We start from the raw sequence: 20,822 nt of genomic DNA, 5'->3' as shown, positions 1-20,822 counted from the left end.
GTTTGGCTTTCTCTTTTTCAGTTTTAAAGAATTCCCTCACAGAATCCATCTGGGACCTGGCGGGTTGGCCTCCTCAGTTTGACACGCTGGGAGCTAGAAGGAGAAGACGAAGTTCAACTCTGCCTCCTTACTGCCTGGGGACACCGGCTGACCTAGCGACACGGTAACACTGACAGAGGTTGCTACCACCGATCCTTTCAGAGTGAACCTGAACTCTGGACACTTGGGCGTCTGGGCCCGTAACCTAACAACGGAATCAGTTCTTCATGGCTGGGCAGAGAGAAAACAAGACATTCCCTCCAAATGCAACCCTCCCTCCCTCCCTCCCTCCCTTCCGTTTTCTTCTGTTTTCTTCCCTCCCTCTCCCTCCTTCTCCCCTTCTGCCCCTTCTCCCCTCCCTCCCTCCAGGCTTCCTTTCCTTTTTCTTCCATTCTTACTTTTCTCTCTGACTAGAATGAGATTTTAATTCTCTCGTTTCACTTACATTCTTGCCTCACGTCAGCATTGATCTAGAATGCTAATCTCAGCTGGGGCACAGACTTCATTTCTTTAATATAACCCAATCAGAGCCCGAAAGAGCTTTACAAACAGCTGGGTGTTGGGAAATGACCTGAAGGAGGAGCGGATTTGGCAGGGATTTAACCTCACAGCTCCCACAGAGATGTGGCCCAATGTGGCAACGTGAACTTTGTGAAAGGTGTGGTTTCGTTTGGGTTTTAGCCTCTGTAGCTGGAAAATAGGGAGGAGAAGCCATCTCCTCAGCCAGGAGCGAATTCTATTTATTAATGGCGTGCAGAGGTTTGAAGGCAGAAGTTAAGATAGGCGAAGTGGGAAGTATCCTTACCTTGTTTTAAAATATATATGGTACTAGTTGCTGTCAGGTTGGTTGACATGAGGACATTTTCACGGTTGGAAGTATCTAGTTCCACTTTTGTCAGCTTCTCCAGGTCGCTGTGGAAGCTGCTGACCTCTCCAGTGGGAAACGTCGCATTGGTCAGATGTCCCTCGGGGTCATACCTGAGGAATGTAACCGATCCCGACTTTGAAGCCTCTTGGCAGTGATAACAGGCCTTTGCAAATAAAAATCACTTGGCAGCTAATACAGTTTAACTTTGAGTGATAACAAGTATTATTAACCTTGTTCAATAAGAAGAAAAAGGTCAGAGAGATGATTAATCAAACGAAGGTATTTCTTGCAGCTTCTGAATTCTTGATGACTTCCTTGAGCTGTGCTGTTTTACAGAAAAAATATATCTGGTAATGAATCACCAGGGTGGAAAACTGATTTATGAATCATGTCCTGCTGTGTGTAATGTTGCAGGGAGGCCTCCGTTTGCAATTTGGGTCGATCCCATTACATGTGATGGATAACAGACACCAGCAGAGGGTGCTGTTGGCAAAGGAAAAAAGGGCAAGAACCGCCCCAATGTCTGGAAGGGCAATAAACTGATTTTGCATTGTGATAGGAAAATTATATTTGCCGTTTAAGTTGCCAAATTTGAAATGAATGAATCATTCTTTCAACAAAATGAACAAGCACGGAGGGTAATGGAAACATGTTCATCAAAACGTTCTGGAGCCCCCTGATCCCAGTGTCACTTAATTTTTTTTTTTTTAATCTTTTTAGAGTATAGTACATAATGCGTTGTAATTTGCCTATATGAGTAAAAGACAAAAAAAATAATTACCTGGGATAATAGGCAATAACATATATCTGGAAATATAGTCTAGTGAGTTTACTTTTTTTTTTAAAAAATCGGAATGATTGGCAATCTCACTGTCCTCCAAATGGAAACCGCTTCCCTGAAGGCTTTTGATGTGGAGCTGTTCTTTTATTGCCAATAGAACCATGAAAAATAAACACTTCATTAAAAGTAAAGGCATGCACTTGGAAACCCATTACTGTTTTCTTTTCAAGTTGCAAATTACAAAATATTTAAGCACTTTTATTTGCTTTTAATATGTTAAACAATTATATTCTTTTTACCCAAAGTAAGCAGGGTACAGCCTGGACACGATGGCGAAGTCTGGCTTCACTATTTCCTCCCCCGACAATTATGCAAAATGGCACAGTGATTTAGTGTTAGTTCACTAGGTTTTAAAGAACTCAGCCTGGAGAGTCGCTCAAATGTTAAAACCTACACCAGCCTTTGGTAGGCTTGGGAGAGGGGGCTGGACCTTACCTTATCAGACGGAACTGAACTTGGGGCTATACACAGTGCCACCCCAAGCTCGGTGCCACGTGTATACGCGCACGCGCACACACACATGCTAATGGTTTAGACAGTCATGTATGCATATAAAAACAATCAGGTCATTTGATGTCACAGACATGCCAAGCCCAATCGTTTAATTGGGTGCATCCTTTGTTTAAGTGCATTTTAGTCCAAATGGTCATTGGTGTGTTGCTACTATGCAGCTAAGGCCTCATTAGCAAGCAAAGGCCGAAGGGTACTGTTTGTGCCTGGGGTTGATGGCAGAATCCTGGGCCCCGCTCAGCCTGTTTGCCCATGGTCTGCTCTGGGGCTCTGTGGCTGTAAATCCCAGGCCCCTGATGAGAAACAGGCACGGAAGGGCTTGAGTGCCCAGCACAGTCTCAAACCCGTCTGCCTGGTCTTCCTTCCAGGATAGGAAAACAACGTCTACCTTTAATCATCCCAGGGTGCCAAGCTGCTTTTCCCTGCGGCAAAGTGTTTCCAAGAAGCAGAGAGAAGGAAGCTGCCTTCCTCACAAGGGAGACTGGGGCCCCACAGCCGGGATTATGCAGACAGCTCCTCTCTGTTTCACATCCATTGACAGCAACTCTGCCTCATTGGATTACCCTTCCTGATTTCTAAGTGGTTTCCTCAAATCATGGCAAGGTCACTCATGGTCATTCCCCCAGGAAATCTGACTTAAGATGCTATGCATGCAAGTTCCCAACAGGCTTTCCAGCTTGGGGCAATTTCCTTCTTTCTCAGTCACACGGCCTCTTGTTTTAAAGCAAGATTTCATCTAAAGGGGAGGACAGTGGATGTGTCCACTCCTCAGGGCAAGACGACAACATCAGATGCCATCCGAGCCATCCATGAGCAGAGGTACAAGTGCCAGAAAGTCCAACGAGACTTAGCAGTGGCCAGTGGATAAGCCTGGTTTCCTAAACCCTTCTCCTCCAGACACCTTTTAAGCTCAGTCACTGGCGCTCTTTGTCTGAGATTATACATTTAAAAGCTTATTCCCAAGAGCACAGCCATGTTCCTACATATTCTGTTCCCATCCCCACTCTCCAAATTGACAGGAGGACATTTGGAGAGGAAAGATAAATAGTGCTGGATAAGACTGTAATTACCTGGAAAGATCTAGCTGGGAGGTGGCTGCCTGATCCTTTTCTGGTGAAAGAAACAATGGTGTTGGGGATCAGGTAGAATTTTCCATAGCCCTTCCCAGTTGCTGGGTAGTTCTAAAGTTATATTGCCTGATTTCCTTTCCATGGCTGGACATGCATCCTTCTTGAAAATGCATATTTGACTTTAAGTCTATCATAAACAAAGCACTGTACCTGGAGGGCGTAATGCTAAGTGAAATATGTCAGACAAAGCCAAATAGTGTATGATCTCACGTGTAGAATCTAAAACAAAAAAGAAACCGCACATACCAAACTCAGAAAATATCAGATTTGTGGTTACCAGAGGTGGGGTGGGTGGGGGAATCGAAGAAAGGTAGTCAAAAGGCACAAACTGCCAGTTAGAAGGTAAATAAATACTGGGGATGTAATGCACAACATGACGACTATAGCTCCCACTGATGTATGGTATATAGGAAAGCTGCTAAGAGAGCAGATTGTAAAAGTTCTCATCAGAAGGAGAAAACTGTTTCTCTCTCTCTCTTTATGAGATGATGGATGTTAACTAAACTCGTTTTGGTAATCATTTCTCAATATTAGAAGTCAAGTAATTAGGCTGTACACCTTAAGCTTCTACAGTGCTGTGTGTCAATTATATCTCAATAAAAATGAAGGAAAAATACCCCCAAAATAGCCCTGAAGCACTTTATCCAACACACTGACATACCCCAGTTCTGCCAGTCAGTCCTAGCAATCACATTTGGTGGTATCTTTCACGTGGTGTCTCTGTCATTTGTATGGTCCTAGGTCTAAACATATAGCCCACCTCTCTTCCGTGGGGTCACTTCCCAAGGAAGAGTGACAGCCGGAAGTACTCATCAGTGCATAATTCCCACAACTTTGGAAAGATTGCTCAAAAGTGGATAAGAAATAAAGGGAGCCTTTGATTTCCTATGGCTTACTTGAGGTTTTTCTCTCCGTCACAGGGGAATGCATGTTTCCAGACTGAATGTCAAAGATACAAGTTTAATCAAAACCTCTTATGTTGTGTGTTTCCCTTTGGTGCCTGCATCCTTTGGTGCGGGGTACAAGCCAATATGCTGCAACCCATCCCCTCAGGCCACAACATGGTAGCAAGCCCCTCCTTCTCGTGGCTCAGAGTAGCACTCGCTTAACGAGGCCTGCAAATGCTGGCTGGTGAATTGTGTGATCAGGTGATGACTGTAGTCTTCATAGTCATCAGAAGCGGGTCTAGTAAGAGGAGATTTGCCATCAGATCGTCCCTTCCTGTCGCGATTTTACAGAATTCCACTATTGAGGGTCTCGCGGGACACCAATCAGTGAAGAACTGAGTATAACTCCTGTTCTGCTCAGCACCTTGATAGACCATGTGCACCTGGATGTGTGTGCGTGTGTGTGTGCACGCGCATGCCCCCATTGGAGCAAAGAAGACATTTGTAAAGGAAGTTCAGAAGTCATTCTGGTCCTGGAGGCGCGTATAGTTTCGTTGGGGTAGGGTGATATTTACACATTATGAAAAATATATTTGGTCTGATATTTTCTCACAAGGGATAGCCTGCCCTGTTCCCTTGAGGACAATTTAAGCCAGAGCTAAACCATGCAGCGTAAAAACTAGAAGCTCCTCCACCTTGCTTTGAAGAAAATATTAAAGATTATAGAAGGAAATTCATTACTTATATTTTAAAGGAAAACAGGCCCTTTGCCCTTTTTTATGCCAGAAACCTAACCAACCTAATATAAGCATTCTGTGGAAAATGCTGGAGTCCCCTTCCTCACCAATAACTTCATTTGGCTTCCTTTGATTCGGCTCCAAGTCCATAATGCCCTTCTATCTCCACTTGTCCTTTATTCAATAAGTATCAGTCTCGTGTGAGGTACCAGAGGTACAGTGCTGAATGAAATTCAAAGCCTAGCGGGGCAGATAAGACATTCACACAAATCACTCTAATGCCAGAATATTGCCATGTGCTTCTGTAAACAAGCTATAGAAGCTCAGAGGAGGTAGAAGTCTTTCCAGCTGGGCTGAACAGAAAAGGAAGAGAAGGAGATGGTATTTAAATTCTAGAAGGTAGGTGAAGCTCAACTCTTGGTAGGTAGAGATGGGAGTGGAGAGGAAGGCATTCCAAAGAGAGGTGATGGTATGAAGAAAAGCATGCAGGTGGCTGGGATGTCCTTTAAGAGAACTGGGTTGGGGCACCTGTGTGGCTCAGTCAGTTAAGCGTCTGACTTCAGCTCAGGTCACGATCTTGTGGTTCGTGGGTTCGAGCCCCGCCTCGGGCTCTGTACTGACATTGTGAAGCTGGCTTGGGATTCTCTCCCTCTCTCTCTCTCTGCCCCATCCTGCTCTTTCGCTCAAAATAAACTTAAAAAAAAAAAAAAAAAGGAATGGCTTGCTGGGGCACAAGGTTCCTCTAGGAGGGTAGTGGGAGATAAGGTTGAGAGGCATGTTGGAGCCAGAGCAGAGGGGAACTGGGGTACCAGGCTCTGGAGGAAAGCAGGTAGTCAGTAGAGAGTGGAGAGACATACAAGCCTTTTAGGGAGAGAAGAGTGTGATGAAAGCAGTACTTTGGTGGCAGCAGATCTTAGAAGGGGATATGTGGAGCAGGAAGGCATGTTGAAAGGCTGCAGCCTTCGTCTGTGTAGGAAGATGGTGGCCTCTTGCCTTTATTCAGTGTACTGTGATGGCCCATCATTGGGATTTGTCTTCCTCACTAGTTTGTAAGCTCCTATCCATAGAGGGAGGGCACCCCTGTCTCATTCGTGCCTGTTTTCTCTGGCACAGAGTAGATTCTCACTACATCTACTTGTTGAGTGAGTGAAATAAAATGCTACCAGTGGAAACGGAAGGGATGGGTGGATACAAGAGCCAATGTGCTCACAGAAGAGACAGAGCCAGCTACGGTGGTACCGGGAGGCCAGGCTCTGCCTATGTAGATGTCCTATGCGCTGCAGCTAATCCTTCCTACCAGCCTCTGGAAGCTTTCCTACCGGCCTACTGGAGGCCGGTAGCCTCTCTTCCCTCTGTTCACTCCCTGTCGCTCTTGCAGTTCTCCCCAGCGTGACCCACGACAGTTCTGTCTGCTCATTCTTGATCCTTATCAAGGGCATAACGCACATACATGGAGAGGTGACTGAGCAAAGGTGTTGAGAGTCTCTGTCTCAGGAGACCTGAAGGGACGGTTGACAATTCTCTGTTCTTGTTTAACTGAAATCCTTCGCCTGCCTGGAGACAGGGGGCTGGACCACGTGGTGCTTTAGTTCCCTCTCTACTCTGAGACTCTAGAAAACACTGGAAACATTTTGATGTGTTTAGACTGATTATTCATTTACATAACCAGTTCTCCATGGGAATCACATCCTATGCCCAGGCAGGTGTATCCCCCAGAGGCATGGCTTGTTCGCTTTGCCCCTCCCCCCTACTTCTAATCTTACCAGGGAGGAGGGAGAATCCCTCATTAGCCACCTTCCATAAAATCGAGCATTTATAAAATAGCCTAGAAGGCACTCAGAGCTATTATGAGGGCCTTCCAATTTGTCAGTGGATGGCTTTTTTTGGGGGTGGCAGGGGGTTGTGCTAACAAGGGCCGGAAAGAGAGAGAATACAGTAGACCAGGGATCAAGAAATCATGTAAAGTCACAGTCTCGAGTGGACGGCTCTCACATGGTCAAGGGCCTGAGGAACTATCTGCTCAGCCTGGACCAGCAGCAGTGACACACTGAAGCTTTGGCCTCAGTCTGGGACCTTCCCAGTTTAGTATAGTAGAAGCCTCTGCCAGGGAAATGCTTGGGAAACAAGCAAGGGCATCCTGGCCGCTCTTGCAGGCTCCTGGGCAAAGAAGGCTTGCCTGCTGTGTGTTTGCTGGGCCCCTCCCGTGGGCCCCCGCTGTGGCAGGGTCATTGCAATTAGGAACCCGCCAGCCCCCTCGGGCCAGAATTGCCTCCTTTGGTCGGTATTCCTGCTTTGACAGTCACCTCTCCGTGAGCCATTTGTCTGTGGTCAGCTTTCCCCGTGACATTCAGGACGCGTAGGGGCAGTCAAGCATCAAGTACTAATACTTGGGGTGTGCAATTTTGAGCCTGGTCCAAGTCAAACGGAATTATGAAAATCAATGAACTATTTAAACAACATCACATTACCTAATACAAGCCCACATACTACCACTGCACAAGATGCATTTTAAAATCCCATTTGGATGACCCACTGTCCAGGGTCATCCGTGTCATTTCTTCTCCCCATCGCCACAGATAATCAGAAGCTGGATGGATTGCGGGCTTAGCTACCTGGACGCGGCAGTCCTCCGTCCTGCCAAATTTTGCTTCTGTTTCTGCTTCTCTGTCTCTCCTCTCAGAGCACAATTTCCATTTCCACCTTGGCAAACAGTCTGTCCCCTCTGGCCACAGAAGGCAGCCTCCTCACCTCGGAGAAACGCTCGAGTTCTGTCAGGAGGGCCTGGCAGCAGCGGCCCAGCCATACTCTAGCGACCTCGGCAGGGCTCTGACCCTGGACTAGAATAGTGGGTCCAATTCTGGGTTCCCCAGCTTCAGAAGGACAGAGAAAAACTCGAAGGAGTGTTCAGGACTGGCTTAACGCCTTGGAGGATAAAAGTGAAAGAAGTCAGACTCTGTACAGAGAAGACCGTAAGAAGAATCAGTTACGTCGTGCAGGGTGGGAAACTGCTCATGCGTTTCTGTGCGGGCAAGAAGGGACAGGGGCAGTGTCACATTGGGCACTGACGTTCGGTACCAGAATGGACTGCTTCAGGAGGAAGACGGGCTTTCTCTCCACAGATGCTTTTCAGTTAGGAGGGTTTCAGCATAATCCTGGCTGGAGTTAAGGTGGGAGGAGGAAGAAGTGGGTATTTAGCCCCCTTTCTCTCTCATGGTGCTATCACACTCCTCATTCCCTGCTCCTGGAGGGAAAGTCTAGCTCCTCAGACTTCCCATGGTCACTCTTAACAATCCCAGATCCTCCTCTTTTTTCTGGAAGGCAGTGAGGGTAGTAGTGGAAAGAACACTGAACTGGATGCTCAAAGACCTGACTCAAGGCTCAGCCAGTGAGCAACTGTGAAGAGGGGAGTGTGTCCCTATCTGGGCCTCAGTTTCCTCATTTGCAAAGTAACTTCTTTTAAAACATTTTTTTAAAGTTTTTATCTCTTTTGAGAGAGAGAGAGAGCGTGAGCAGGGGAGGGGCAGAGAGAGGGGGAGAGAGAATTAAAAGCAGGCTCCGTTCTGTCAGCGCAGAGCCCAACATGGGGCTCGGAGTCACCAACCGTGAGATCGTGACCTGAGCCGAAATCAAGAGTTGGACGCTTAACCGACTGAGCCATGCAAGGGCCCCTAAAATAACTTCTAATGTCACTTTGTGGCTGTAAAACTCCATAATTACCCCCATGTGAATGCCTGCATTTCTCACCTCTTAGAGGCTCAACATTGATTATTTGGCAACAGTGATGTTGATACCTTTCACTCACTGCCAGTCAAGTCCTGGTAACAGGCCTGGGCTCCACGCACCGTATCTTGCTTGCCACACGGTGCCTGCATCAACGTGTTGCCAGTGGAAACCAGGCGCACGACCTGATCTGACCACAATATTCTATTCTCTATCTGGCATTGTCAGCTTTTCCCCTCTCTATTGGATCATTTTCATCGGTATACAAATATACTGTTACGTTGCTCGTTAAGAACAAAACTCCTTCAGCCTACCCCATTCTCCCTACCCCTGCTCCAATTTCTCTGCTCCTCTTTACAGCAAAGCTTCTCAGAAGAGTTCTTTTCTTCTTACATGCATCACATAATTTATTGCAACCATATCAATGTCATCCTTTACCCTTGAAATCAAATCCAAAAAAAAAAAAAAAAAGTTACCACAGATCCATAAGTGGTGCCAATAGCTTTGATCCAAAGGTTAAATAACCTGGTGTTCCCTTCGAAGCTTCCCCCCCGAACACAGTTTGAAGAATATATCTTTTTTAGTTTTTAATAATTTTACTTTTTTTCATCATGGTAAGTATACTCTTTATATCCCCGTACTATATCCCCCCTCCTCTCTGGTAACTACCAGTTTGTTCTGTATAGTTAAGGGTCTGTTTCTTGATTTGTCTTTCTCTCTCTCTCTTTTTCCTTTGCTTTCCTTTGTTTCTTAAATTCCATCTATGAATGAGATCATATGGTAGTTGTCCTTCTCTGACTTATTTTGCTTACATTATACTCTCTAGCTCCACCCGTGTTGTTGTAAATGGCAAGATTTCATTCTTTTTTATGGCTGAGTAATATTCCATTGTATACACATACCGCATCTTTATCCTTTCATCCATCGATAGACACTTGGGCTGTTTCCATAGCTTGGGTATCGTAAACAATGCTGCTATAAACATAAGGATGCATATATCCTTTTGAGTTAGTGTTTCTGTATTCTTTGGGTAAATGTTCAGGAGTATTATTCCTGGATTATAGGGGTAGATCTATTTTTAATTTTTTTTTTGAGGAACCTCCGTACTGTTTCCCACAAGGGTTGCACCCCTAAGAAATCTTTACTCATTGTCTCCAATCTCCTTCCTCTCAGCCACTATCATCTTCTTCTTCTTGAGATATAATTCACATACCATAAAAGCCACCATTTTAAAGTTATACAATTTAAGGGCACCTGGGTGGGTCTGTAGGTTAAGCATCCGACTTTTGATTTCAGCTCAGGTCATGATCTCACATTGGTGAGATCGAGCCCCGCATCAGGCTCTGTGCTGACAGCCTGCTTGGGATTCTTTCTCTCCCTCTCTCTCTGCCCCTCTCCTGCTCGCACGTGCACTCTCTCTTTCTCAAGAAATAAACTTTAACGTATATAATTCAGTGGCTTCCAGTGCATTCACAATGTGTGCAATCATCACTACCACTTCTAGAACATTCCATCACCCCCGAAATAAACCCCATCCTCTTTATCAGCCAATTCCCATTCCCTTTCTCAGACCCAGGCAACCACCAATCACTTTCAGCCTGTATGAATTTGCCGTTTGTGGACACTTCATACAATATTTGTCCTTTGTGACTGGCTTCTTTCAGTTAGCATAATGTATTTGAGGTTTATCCATGTTGTAACATATGTCAGAACTTCATTCCTTTTTATGGATGAATAACATTCCATGGTATGGATGTACCCTATTTTGTTTGTGTGCTCGTGTCCTGATGGACAACGGTTCTTCACAATTCTTGGCTATTATGAGTAACACTGCTGTGAACATGTGTATATCCATTCTCTCTGAAACCAGCTCTGCTCAGGCTTCTGTCCCCCGTGGTGCCACGGCACCTGCCCTTCTCAAGGTGAACAATGACCTCTACGGTGCTAGATTGAACGGTCAATTCTCAGTCCTTATCTTACTTGACTTATCCAGAGTATCTAACACAGCTGAGCGCGCTTTCCTGTTTTACTTGGCTCCCAGGACATCCTCCTCTCCTGCTTTTCCTGCTACTTCACTGGGCTGTCCATCTGGTCGCTTGCCGGTTTCTCTTCATATCCTCTGCTCTAAACGTTGGTGTGCTCCAGGTCTAGTCATCATCTTTTCTTCTTATCCCATCTCATGGCTTGAATACACTCTAACCACTGGTGGGTACCAAATGTGGATCTCCCAATTTGAAATCTCCAGCCTTTCCCCTCAATTCTAGATGCATATAGCCAATTGTCTACTTGATATTTTCACTTGGATGTCTAAGGAAACTGATTATATCCCAAACTGAACTCCTGATCTCCTGCCCAGTATAATGTATTCCTTGCACACTCTTCCTCATGTTGATAAATAGTTCAACATCCCGTTGCTCAGGCCAAAACCTTTGGAGTTCTCTCTAACCCTCTTTCTCTTCACTCCACATCCAATCTATCAGTAAGTCCTGCTAAATCTACTGTTAAGATATACTTAGCATTTTACCACGTATTGCTGCCTTCAGTCCCTGGTCTAAGTTGTCATCTTTTGCCTGGAGTATTGCAGACCCCTCCTCTCTCCACCACCGGGCTCCCCTGTTTCCACCAGACGGTCTGATGTATTCAATACAGACTGATTCTTTACAAATTAAGTCACATTACATCATTCCTTTACTTCAACCTCTCCAGTGGTTCTACATCTCACTTCAGAATAAAAGTCAAAGTCTTTACAGAGTACTACATAAAGTAGGCCTGGCCACTTCACCGATTTTATCTCCCCACTATTCTTACTCCATTCCAGTCACACCGGCTGCCTTAGTATTCCTTGAACACATCAGGTTGGCTCCTGCTGCAGGGCCTTTGCACTTGCTATTCTCTCTGCCTGGAATGTTCTCTCTCTTCCCTCCTCCTAGATATCTATATGGCTTACTCCTTTATGTCCTACAGGGACTTACTGAAATGTCACCTTCTTAGTGAGGCCTTGTCTGACCACGCAGCCCAAAATAAAACCCCCTTCGGCCCCACTCTCTTGATCTCCCTTACCCCGCTTTAGTTTTCCACAGGACTTTATCACCATCTGAACTTCTGTACATTTTATTGTCTCCCTCCAGCGTAATGTAAGCTCTACAAAGGTAGAGATTTTTTAAAAAACATTTAAGTACGCTCCATGCCCAACGTGGGGTCAAACTCACAATCCTGAGATCAAGAGTTGCGTGCTCTATGGACTGAGCCAGCCAGGTGCCCCGAAGGTAGGAATTTTTATCTGTTTTGTTCACAGCTGTATCCCCAGCCCCAGGGGGATAGAGTACTTGATACTGACTGGCACTGATTAGGTGCTCCATAAATATTTGTTGAATAAACTGGTTACTTTTGTTTTTTCTCCCCTCTAGCTTTATGGAGGTATAATTGACAAAGAAATTGTATATACGTAAAGTGTACAATGTGATGAATCGATGACTCAGCGAATGAATGGTTGAGCTGCTATTTTGAAAAGTAGTTAATTCTTCAGCCATTTCTTGTTGCTTGACCGAAGTCAACCATTAGCTTTCGAAACAGTTGTTTAATTTCAGGTGCGGTGGGATGTTGCATGAACTTTTGAAAAAGACATTCTCATTAGAAACTTTATCTTTCTTCAGGGTAGTGTATTTACAAATTTGGGCTCTTGAGACAGACTGTTGGGAGTTTGAATCCTGGACATCTGTGTGAACCAGGACAAGTTAACCGTTCTGTGCCTCAGTTTCCTCATCCATAAAATAGGCATACCAGGAGCACCTATCCCATGTTGTTATTCTGGGGATCAAGTAAAATGATGCACGGAAATCACCTAGCCTACTACTTGGCACATAGTAAACGTTCAGTGAACAGGGGCTCTTATGACTCTTATTAAGATGTAAGAGAAATTTTTCAAAAAATAGAGTAAGACTTGCAACAGCAACAACTAAACACGTATTTCTCAGCGAAACTAAAACAGCTGTCCAGCTTTTTTGTATAAGTGGCATTTCTTTGGGAAACGATCCAAAATGTGAAGGCCAATTGTTTTGTCCCTTTCCTCTGGAGGCCTGCAGGAGATTGGACAAAGCGCCTTCACGATGCCTGCCTCCTCACAGAACAGTCACACCGGGAACCCCTCATACTTAACATTTCCACTTGTCACGCTTTTCGACTTTAATGCCATTGCGGACTCTGGGTTCAGATTCCATAGATTATCTTCACTCAGAGCACTGCTTAAAAATTCAGCAATTCCCCTTTGTGGAAAAGATGCTTGCCAAGGGCTGGCAGACTAGCCTTCTAAGTGAGTTGACCTGCAAACAAGGTTGTCCGTGCTTGAAAAGGCAAGGACAATGGTCTCTTTCCGTGTCGTGACACCTCCTAGAAGCTTGCTGTCAGACACACCCTGTGCTAATTCCCAGTTAAACAAAGCCATCCCAGGTCCAGTCTGTGAACGCTACAACATGCCAGATTCTCTGACTCGTGCAGGGAAACCGAGGAAGCCCAGACCTGTACAGGGGTGTCTGGCTCCACATTTCAAACAAGCAGGCAATGGAGTGCAGGCACTCCTGTTCAGCGTTTGCCCTACATATTTCACACTTGCTTTCCAGGGTCTAGTTCTTATATTCTGACTTCTATTACCTCCCACAGCAGCTTATACTGACTTGGGCTTGGCTGGGCTTGGCACACGTTCATTTATTCGTTCATGAAACCCCACAGGGATCAATAAACACTAGTGAAGCCACACTGCTTCTTTGTTGCTTTCGAACTATTTTCTTAGTTTTGTTATTTAAATGAAATTCTACCTTGTTTTCCCAGCTATGCTGTAAATTTCTTGAGTATATGGACTTCTATCTCATTCCTGTCTCCTGCCGTGCCACACCTGCTTCTTCATTCAATCTATGTTTTTACTATTATGCTCTGCAAAACTGCTCTGGAGAAATGGGTTTGAACCCTAGGAGTTAGGTAAAATTTTCTCCGTGACTTTTGATTTTTTTTTTTTTATTGTGGTTCTTACGAGAAAATAGCATGCAACCCCCGGCAATTACTAAGCCATTTCCCCACTATAATACCATTTCAAATAAAAGCTTAACAAAGCCTACGCTGAGAATGAGAAACTTACTCGTAAACGGTCGTCCATCCATTTTCATTACTTTTGGTGGCTAGAAGCCCCGTGTTTCCAGGATAGGTCATCACGGCCAGATTATAGCCTTGGGCTGACACTCTTTTCAGGACTCCATTGCTGCTTATGGTCAGCCAGTACACCTGCCCACCGGGCACCACAAGCCAAAGGGGGATCCCACCTGCGTCACGGCGAATGTGCACAGAATTGCCGTTGCTGCTGGTAACTGCACCTAAGTCACCTTCGGCATTGTAGGTGAAATTATATACATAGTCCCTTGTTATCAAGTTCAAGGTGTGCAGGTGGGTTCCATTGACAGTGAACTGGTAGAGCTCCTGGTCAGCAGGTGAAGCAATCTCATAAAGGTTCATGTCGTTCAGGTGGGCCTGGTTCCTGCTAATGGTACGAATTCGAACATTCCCAAGGTCTGCGACATAAAGGGTACCGTCGGGTGACACTGCTAAGGAGGAAGGGGCTTTCATCTTTGCATCTTTGGCATAGCCGCCATCACCTGTGAGAGAGAGACCGTGGTTTTAATAATCGTCATCGCAAGCATTTCTAAGAACACAGCCATAAAGAGAAATCTCTGTGCATCAGTAGTCATTTTAAAGGGAACAACCAGTGAACCAACACTCTCTGCACGCCCCTCCCTTGACAAATCTGAAACTTCCTCAGAATTCTTGAGTCAGTACCAGTGAAGACGAACAGTAAGATGCGATTATCTCAGTTAACACCGGTTTTGTGACATCCTCTACCCTGCCGTTCAGTGTCGTATCGCAAGATGCGAAAAAACAGCGGATGACGGGAGCCACGCGAAATCTGGCTGGAAGTCCAGGCGATTCATGCGTGTCAGTGCTTGTGGACCTGCCTCAGGACTTTGCAATTCTACTGTGCCTAGAGGACCCTTCTTTGGCTCATGCCCATGGTCACATTGTCAAAGTACACTAAGTCTGTAAGTGCAGCAATTATTCAGAACATCAAATTTGATAACTGGAATAAACATCAGATTTGCCCTGAATGAAAAATAGAAGTTAGCAAAATAACTATAAAACTAATTGTCCAGGAAAACATTGGAAATATTGATCCAAAGTCGTTACTGACCAAGTTGCTCACTCTTGATTCCTCTGGCCCAAGGAAAGGCAAAGGTTAAGAGAATGATTCGGGCCTGGGTGAGCAGTTTAACAGGACTGCAGGTAGCATGGAGGGATCGCCACATCCCAGCAATAAATGTATCGGTTGGCATTTAGAGGACTGTTTGCTCTCTGGAATATCTGCTCCATGTTTGGGGGAAAAGGCTCTTTTTGAAATATATTTCAGTTGGAAGTAAAGGGCACTACGGGTTAGGGAGAAAGGTTTGTTTTTTGGTTTGTTTGTTTTAAGCGATCAAAGTAGCAGAGTGATGTCCTGAGAAACATCCACTGTGGGAGTTTATTTTGCCCCTATGTCCTCCAAACAGCTTGTTCTAGTCTCTTTGGCTTTCAAATAGCAAACACGGTTAATTTGGAAACCAGTCACTTAGGGGAAATGAGTTTCGCCTTGGGTAAATCAGTAAATGCAGGTTTTACCTACTGTCCTTTTCTCCAAAGTACAAACAGTGTTATGATCTTACATTCATATAGTGATCTTAACTTAACCGTATCAAGATTTTGTTACACTAGTTTATCCTCAAGCCAGCAAGGTGATAAAACCGAGACAAGCGACCTCTTTAACAGATGAGGTAAGCGAGTCCCCAAGAGGTTTTGGGGCTTGCCCAGCATCACTCGGTCGGCTGGTTGCAGACCAACGACCAGACACTAGGCTTCGTAACCCCAACCCATCGCTTTCTCCACTCGCTTATCCCAGGGTCCACAGGCAACACTCTGTGTTTCCTTTTGACTCTTCTGATGCGCGTTTTTCTTTTGGAAACAGAGAGGGAGCTGGTGAATTGCTAAAAAGGTCATACCTGAGAAACAGTCACAGTTGGGGTCAATTTTGCAGTCACAGTCAGTGGGAGCACCGGCTATGATGGAGATCTCTCCATTGGTGGTGACCTGCTGAATGCGGTTCACTCTCCTCTCGTCCGTCTCGGCGATGAAAAGCAGCCCGCTGTGGGACACGCCGATGGCCCTAGCAGACTCCAGAGTGGAGTGAACTGCCACCTTGCTGACCAAGAAATGATCGATGCCTGGCACCTGGCAGTGAATGGGGCGCCCCGCGATGATCCGCACGCGCCTGTTCTCAGAGATTTGCAGCACAATGTTGTTATCCAAGACATACAATGAATTGTCCATGGGATTGACTGCAAGGTCTGTTGGCCACTCTAATCGCACCTGCGAAAAGAGCAGAACACACACCGTTAGGTTACAATTTCTTTCCAGGGGCAGTTTTACCTTAAAAGAAAAATTGGCTTATCGCTTCCCTATCTCGTGAATTTCAGCAACGTTGGTCTGGCAAAGCTGGGGGAGGATGGTTGATCACATTTTCTGGGGAAACCTATTTATCATTTTTACTATTTTCAGCATAATGTAAATTCATTTTCAATAATTCCGGAAGGATCCTCTAGAGTCGTGTTTTGCAGAATGTGGTCTCCGGACCAGCAGCAACGGCATCACCCGGGAACTTGTTAGAAATGTCAGTTCTCAGGCCCCAACCTAGACCTATCGAATGAGAAACTCTGGGGGTGGGAGCCCAGTCATCTGTGTTTTAGTAAGCCTTCCAGCATATTCTGCTGCACACTCAAGTTTGAGGACCAACGTTCTAGGGCTTCTGTGTCACTAGGATATACAGTTCTCTCTTACTATTCTGTAGATACACGGAAGAACAAAGTCATAGAGGCTTCTGGAAAACATGGTACTGGAGAAACTAGATTTTACTCTAACAGCAACCTTTGGGGACAGGACCTTCCGTCAGCACAGACATAGCATCCATCTTGTGGAACACTCAGGCACAACCTATCAGCTGGTGATATGGGATCCTAAGTTGTAATGTACTGCCATCTAGCTTGACCTGGTTCACTCCATCTGTCCCTTTTCTTGCAAACGGGTTGATCTGTTCTTTCATTGAGTACTACCTTCTTTGGGCTAAGTCTTGTGGTAGGCTTTGGGGATTCAGAAGAATACTATGACACATCCTCTGCCCTCAAATGACTCATGGTCTAGCAAAGCCCTTGGAAGGGTCATTAGGTATTGACTCTCCATGTTATGAGAAAGAAACAGCAGAGAGGGTATGAGAGCCCTTCACTCAGATTAGGAATCGGGAGGTGGGGAATTCCCAGAGAAAGTACTACCCGAAATGACCGGTAGGAGAGAAATGGGATGAAAATGGCGTGGGGTGGGGAGGGGGAAGTGTTGAAAGCCATCCAGGTAGAGGGAACAGCATGGACAAAGGTCCAGAATTTACAGACATGTGGCCCATCCAGGTGACTACAAATAATTTGGTAAGTCTAATATATGCTGAGCGTATGGGAGTAGTGAGCAATGAGAATCAGGCGGTAGACAGTGGCTAGGTACTATGGATTGAATTGTGTCCCCCTAAATTCATGTAACCCCTAATGTGACTGTATTGGGCAACAGGGCCTTTAAAGAGGTTATTACAGTTAAATTAGATCATAAGGGTGGGGCTTTAATATGGCAGGACCGGCGTCCCTATAAGAAGGGGAAGAGACACTAGGAGTGTGCAAGCGTAGAGAAAATGCCCATGTGAGGACACGTAGAAGGATGGTCATCTGCAAGCCAAGGAACGAGACCTCGGGAGAAACCAAAGCTGTCAACAACACCTCGATCTTGAACTTGTAGCCTCCAGAACTGTGAGAAAATAAATTTCTGTTATTAAAGCCATCCAGTGTGTGGTATTTTGTTATGGAAGCCCTAGCAGACTAATACACCAGGTAATGAAGGGATGTGCATGTGCAGCTTTATTCTCATGGCTGTGAGACATCACTAAAGGGCTTTAAACAAGAGTGTGACATAGCTGGGTCCTAGAGGAATCACACTGGCTGCTTTTGAGATCATATTGGAAGAGGAGGTGAGAGAAGAGGCAGGCCCATAATTAGGAGGCTCCTGCAGTGGTCTAGGTGGGGGGATGATAGTACCTGAAATAGAATGGTAACAGTGGGGGATGGACAGATGTCGATGGATTTAAGGCATGTTAATGGCAATGAGGGGCAAAAGGACTGGTGTGCGTGTGTGTGCGTGTGTGTGTGCACGCGCGTGTGCGTGCGTCCGTGTGTGTGCGTGTCGTGTGTCTTGTGTCTTGTGTCACGTGCTGTGTGCTAGGCTCTTGGGACACACAGGCCAACCAAACATGGCTCCACTCTAGTTCCTTCCTGGATACAGCAGTCAGCCCAATACTTGCTTTGACATCTCCTCGATAGCTCTTCGTCACTGGGCACTTCTCCAAGAACTGTGTTACAGCACTCTCTGCCCCACCACCCACTTACTCTATACTGTATGGCTCTTCTCTTGGGTTGGACAAAGGCAGACAAATCTGGCTCACTCCTGGCCAAAACAGTAACAGTAATGTGGCTACTCTTCTTACCTTGAGTGAAAGCCCAAGGAAGCTTTTGTTTTTCTCATTGAATCCAAAGGTCTGAAAAGAAGATATGGACTGCCACTGCACTGGGAGGCCCCCTCTCTCCCGGGCTGGAGGAGGCCTGACATTCAGTCAGAAATGAAGTGAACAAAGGTCAGTGTGAGATAAGGCCCTACCTCTAATCTTGTCTCTTAATGGAGGGCAACTGGTGATGTTGTAAAGACAAAGGTTGTCTTTGGCCTTCCCTCTCGTACCACTTGGGGCTCTCTGTCCCCGTTTCGGAGTGTCTCTCCCAGACACCCAGCAACCTCATTCTGCCGCATGTCTCTGCGTGCCCTCAACCTCCACATAGACTGGCCTTCCCTGGTCGGTACCATGTGCCTCTGGGCAGCTAGGAATTTGAATGCTAATGGAGTAGAAAGCTGAGTTGTGTTATGCATGTTCTACAGAGCCTTTCAGACTGAGGCCATTGGATAAACATTAAACACCGGCTTTAGCAGCTCCCGGAGCAGTTTGCTGTGATGTGTTCCTCAGCACGTCTGTCTGAGGCCCGTGCCTGTCAGCGCCCTGCCACTGAGAGGGAGAGTGAGAGCTTGCTGCTGTGGAGGGTGCCCACTCCTCTGCCGTGCGCCCCCTCTTTGGATCTCCATAAACACTATCGCTGTTGTACAGCAGCTGTCTGTGTGAGCTGGTCCTATGGAGCACGGTCCCCCAGGAAATAAGCTGGGGCTGGCTGAGGAAGAGGAAATGAATTCATTTCAGTATAGCACTCCTATTTTGATCAAGTCTGAAGTCAGTGACCCAGAAAAAACAAAGCTGGCAGAAATGACGTTCTAATTATCTCCGCTCTGAGAGCTGAGGCCAGGGCAGGGGCCGGGGATAGCACACACCTGGCAGGAGTCAGAGAAGGACATGTTTTGGACTCTGTTCTCTGCTGTCAAGGCTGCCTCTGAGATAAAGGCTGGTAGTTGGAAGATAAGCCGTTAAAGTCTCCAACTTGCCCAACCCGATTTGAGTCAATACTATCGGTGTCATGTTTATTAGATTTAATATCGCCTCAAAAATACACCAGCCATTGTGTCTGTTTGTTTTCCTTTCTGTCAAATAAGTCACCCTCTGGCAGTTTCCTGTGACTAAAGTGGCCTTTGTGCTTCTGAAATGGTTCTGAAACGCTTTCTGTACTAGCTACACAGAATCCCTTTAATTCCCATTTGATTTGGCTGCGCAGCTTGTCTATGAAATCTGCTCAAATGAAAGACGCGTGGCTACTTAGTAGTCCAAGGTCTGCCTGTTCACAAACTGGACCTTTTCACCTCTCTTAGGTTGTCAGTTCCTTTTATATCCTTCTCATGTCCAATACTCCCATTTCCAGGTAATTTTTCAAGGAGCTGGTGCTTTATACCCACACAACAGAAGCACTATGTTAACTACCGAGGCATTTCCATACCACACAACATATGGAACGGAGTCCTTGAGCAGGTTCTGGCAGTCAGAATCAGCATCTATCAGTTGCAGAGAGACCCTGGAATTCTGTGGTGCCAAGGTAGGGCTAAGGTTAATCCCTGAGGGTTGCTGACATTTGTCCAACTGGTTTCTGGGGAGAAGTAAACATTTCTTTTGGGAGGGGGGAGTAGAAAGGGATGTACGAGCAGCAGAGAAGCTCTGGAATCCCTGCCTAGTGACCCGGCCTGCAGGCAAACCATTTGGCCTAATTTGTGGTGGTTGCCCCACCTTGTAAAAATACATTAATTTGTCTGAAATGTCACAACATATTTATGCTAAACTAGCATTAAAGGTCATTGGCGTAGCCACCAGCTGGTGGAATGTGCCCATCTCCTGACCACGTTCCCTGAGAGGTATCCCTGAGCAGAAAGGAGCTCTTGGTCTGGATGTCAAGCCTTGACAGCACTGTGGCTTCCTCTGCTAATTGAAACTTTGCCTTGAAGGGACTTGACTCTCAGGTCAGCCAGTCCCGTGGTTGGTTTAAAGATCCAGCTAATTGTGAGCCCAGTTAACAGTATATAAAGCAGCAGAGTCCTAGAGGGGAAAAATCCGTATGTAAAATCAATATTTATTTATTTATTTTGAGAGAGAGAGAGACAGAGAGAGACAGAGAGAGAGAGACTGTGTGTGTGTGTGTGTGTGTGTGTGTGTGTGTGCACGCGCGCAAGCGGGAGAGGGGCAGAGAGAGAGAGGGAGAGAGACAGAGAATCCCAAGCAGGCTCTGCACTGACAGCACAGAGCCCGATGTGGGGCTTGAACCCACGAACCATGAGATCACGACCCGAGCTGAAATCAAGAGATGGACGCTTAACTGACTGAGCCACCCAGGCGCCTCTGTAAAAGCAGTATTAAATATGAGCCCTCAGTGAGACTAAAGTAGGAAATTCCTCAATTATAAGCTTAATCCGACGACGTTAGACACAGCGTTGTCTACTTGGGCTCACTGTACT

General features: G+C 45.9%; 1 protein-coding gene across 1 annotated transcript in view; it reads right to left on the bottom strand.

Annotated features, from left to right (window-relative positions):
- TENM1 (teneurin transmembrane protein 1) overlaps positions 1-20,822 on the bottom strand; it is a 790,868-nt gene that overhangs the window by 28,906 nt on the left and 741,140 nt on the right. The window contains exons 26-28 of the mRNA XM_081792970.1: positions 15,803-16,169; positions 13,861-14,371; positions 845-1,017 (exon numbers count right to left, since the gene is read on the bottom strand). Of these exons, the coding sequence (XP_081649096.1) occupies positions 845-1,017; positions 13,861-14,371; positions 15,803-16,169 (1,051 nt within the window). The remainder of the gene's footprint in view (positions 1-844; positions 1,018-13,860; positions 14,372-15,802; positions 16,170-20,822) is intronic.

The sequence above is a fragment of the Panthera onca genome, chromosome X (genome assembly GCF_046562875.1).
Source record: "Panthera onca isolate mPanOnc1 chromosome X, mPanOnc1 haplotype 2, whole genome shotgun sequence".
In the NCBI taxonomy this organism is placed as follows: domain Eukaryota; kingdom Metazoa; phylum Chordata; class Mammalia; order Carnivora; family Felidae; genus Panthera; species Panthera onca.
This window is presented reverse-complemented; position numbering and strand designations above follow the sequence as displayed.